The sequence below is a fragment of the Polistes canadensis genome, unplaced genomic scaffold (assembly GCF_001313835.1).
Source record: "Polistes canadensis isolate GaletaPanama2010 unplaced genomic scaffold, ASM131383v1 scaffold_558, whole genome shotgun sequence".
NCBI classification, from domain to species: domain Eukaryota; kingdom Metazoa; phylum Arthropoda; class Insecta; order Hymenoptera; family Vespidae; genus Polistes; species Polistes canadensis.
In genome coordinates, this window is record NW_014570105.1 from 9,134 (window position 1) to 12,633 (window position 3,500).

The 3,500-nt window shown below is 26.9% G+C and overlaps 1 protein-coding gene across 1 annotated transcript in view; it reads right to left on the reverse strand.

The window, feature by feature from the left end:
* Positions 1-2,472, reverse strand: part of LOC106792693 (putative fatty acyl-CoA reductase CG5065) — a gene marked incomplete at its 3' end in the record, with an annotated part of 5,001 nt that extends 2,529 nt beyond the window's left edge. Inside the window, exon 1 of the mRNA XM_014759193.1 lies at positions 2,303-2,472. Within this exon, the coding sequence (XP_014614679.1) occupies positions 2,303-2,472 (170 nt within the window). The remainder of the gene's footprint in view (positions 1-2,302) is intronic.
* Between the last annotated feature and the right edge of the window lie 1,028 nt (positions 2,473-3,500).

The window sequence follows — 3,500 nt, forward strand, 5'->3', positions numbered from 1 at the left end:
CCAAATAAAGGCGTACTTTTTAGTACTGACTGGGCTCAAATAAAGTCGTTATTGTGTTTTATTTTTCCTATCCTCCTTCCCGTTAATAAAGAATCTCGATATCACCCGTAAGGGCATTTTTCGATTCACTACTATTCACTGGAGTACCGATTAAGGCATCGGTCGCAACAACAGAAGGAAAGGGATAATTTTACAAAGAGAGAAAAAAAATTATATTTACTAGGACCAAAAAAGAGGACTAGCAGAATGGAGAAGGACTTATTAAAAGTACAATGAAATTAAATAGAGATTATGAGACGAATGCATAAAAAAAATATGCGTACTTTGCGTKATCTAAACATTGATTTAATTTGAAATTTTCTTTTATTAAGCTGCAATTCAAGAATAATAATAGCTAAAAATCTTTTAAAATTTCGATGAGTAGCTACTATTGCAATGGTAAGGTCTGCAGAATTTCAAATTATTTCATAAATTACTTTATATTAGATAGAAAAAAAAGTGATTATTAACTGACAAAAATTCCATGCTATTTAAAGAGGAAACTTACATCGCTGTGCAGCAAGACTTAAAATTAAGAAAAGAACTCGAAACCTGCAAAATTTTTTTTAAGTTATACTTTTTTTTAGCGTGTTTGGGAAAAATTTTTTAGTGTAATTTTTACAATGAGTGCACATCGGCCAAAAAATGTACGGGGTAAAGTTTGTTTGTATTGACGATGCGCAGGCAAAGCGATTTGAATTTAATACATGAGGTAGGTTGATATATCTTTTTTTTATTTTGTGCGGAGTAATATTGATATTGTGATATTTCTATACACACAACACGTGTTTTATATCGATACAAATAAAAATTTTGTTTTTTCGGAGTTATTTAATTATTACATACAACAGTAATTGATATTAAATAACTGCGAATATCTTTGATTATGTCTTCAAAAACATTGATTATTTGTGAATGTTTGTATTAAGAGATTTTTTAAAGGTGATTTAAGGTATGTAATAATGTTAATTTGTTTTTTAAGGTTCACTAAGGTATGCATTATTATGTATTAGTTTTATTTTGTTAATTTTTTCTCTATAGTGATCTCCCGTTTAGGTTGAAAATGAATAAACTAGATAACGTGCTGTGCTATCTTCGCATGAGGAATTACAATTGTTCTTTTTATCGTGATGTTATACCAGACATAAGTAAGTAGAATAGAAATATTCTGTTTATTTAAAATACTTAACCGACTAAATTATATGTATAATATTGTTTTTTAATTTACCTTATTATTCTTTGCTTCCCTTTTTATATTTTTTATATTTTATACAGATAAACTACTTTCCTAAATAGTTTTAGCTATATATGCGGTACTACATTTTTTATTTCAATCAAAGACCGTAAGACACCAAAGAAAAGACTCTATTTAAGCATTAGATCTGTGTATATAAATTTTAATTTCCAGTGGTTAACAATATAAAGATTTCTACTAACTAGTAAAGACTCCCTGCGAATTATTATGCAAACAGAATGCTGCTATAACTGCAAGAAATAAGCAAGATATTAACCTGGTAAAAGGAAAAAATAATATTCTTGCTTCAAAAAAAAACTATCATATATTATATAATTCTCTTAAAAAATATTTATTYAAAGCATTAGAAAATTAATTCTTTTCGCAAAGGAAATCAATCATTTTACTGAAAGAGAGAGAGCATTATTTTCAACAACGATAAGATAAAGCTGTCAACACTAAGATCATGCAAATTTTTTGAAAACATCGTGTTTTGATTCACACTGGAAAGAAACCCCATGTGCATTTTTATTCTTCCAAAAGAATTAAAAAATAAATGCATTTTTATTATTTAAAAATTTTTTTCTCTAATAATTATAATTAAACTATAATCTCTTGCATTTTTTTGCTTGGTATCAGTATGCATTAAAATTTCTGTTTCAATTTTGGAGATTCTTAAAATTAATGCAGAGAAGTGTAATGCCTACTACTACCGTTACAAAAATGTAATTAAAAGAAAGTATCCCTTACAAGCATTCGCGGATCGTTGTAAAGCGTATAGGTTGAAAAAGAAAAATGTTTTGTAACTCAAAAGAAGTATAACTTCTTTCGTGCATACATAAGTCAAACCACTAGTTTTTTGTATTTCTCCACGTATAAACCTTTTGGAGCATACCAATTCAGAAATACTTAAAATAAGGACTAGTTTATCTAACATAGTATCTAAATTTATGTAAAACTTATGATTGAATGTTTATAGGAATTATGTAAGTTTAATTGAGAACGAAAACAAATGTAAAATATTGTTACCTTAAAACCTTTTCCAGTATAAGCCTTCCTAAGAATCCTAAGCCTCCTGTTATGAATATTATTTTTCCAGAATAAAATGTAGCTATTTCACTTCGTTCATTATCAAAATTCGGTTCTTCCACTATTGAAAACAGTTCCTCTTGATACGTTCTACCGCTTAATGGCGCCATTTCTTGGATTCCTTTATAATATATATAAATATTTCATACAAACAACGAAAAAAGTTTCTATAAATAAATTTGATAAATAAATTTTGAGCAAATTTAAAGAAAAATTAATAGTAATATTTAATGAAGAAATACATGCACTTCATAATGATTAAGAGTACAATTTTGGTGTTTTCAGATTTCTGTAACACTTTGAAATTATCTAAAAATGATCTATTTTAATAACATGCATATAAATAAAAAATTTAATTTGTCTTCTTTTTTATCTTATTTACAATAAAATTTGGCTTTCTTTGACTTTCAGACAGAAAAGACTTTTAACACAAAAAAAATAATTTTCTGATTTAAAGCAATTAAAAAAGAACTTCTATTTATTTGCAATCTTTTGAATAAATAAGTATGGTAGTAAGTGACTCAAAACGATTATAGTAGACTAATGTATTATAAACGTACTAACGATAAAAACTCTCTGGATATTATTCGGTGTAACTTGCTTCGACTGCGGTTATATATCCCCTGACGTGGATTCGTTATACAACCACTGGATTTAAATATGTATTATTCCGTACGTATAAGATGTAAAGAAATAACATTTTTAATTGGCATATAATACGATAGGAAACTGTTTCGTAATCGTGAGAATGTCTTTCTGCAAAGTAACGATTTACTCAATCAATCTAAAATCAAGAGCATCTAGCAATTATTTACCGTAAAAAGGAAATGAATACAAACCGCGTTCAAAAGTTTTAAATTTATAAAATTAAGTTATATTATGGCCATGTAGTTTAATTTTTTTTAAATTCGTAAATTAAAATTTTTTTAAGTAAGTGATTACGAATTTAATATTATTTTTTTTAAACACAAGATAAGGAAACAAAAACCAAAGAATGTTAGAGTTTTCTAAACAACAACGGTTATTATTCAAGTAAATTACAACAAAATTGCTAAGTTGTTTGCTCTCGCCGTTTGCCGTTTGTGAGTTGGGATTGTCTTTTTGACATATTAATAATCTCTTATTTATATTAATAACT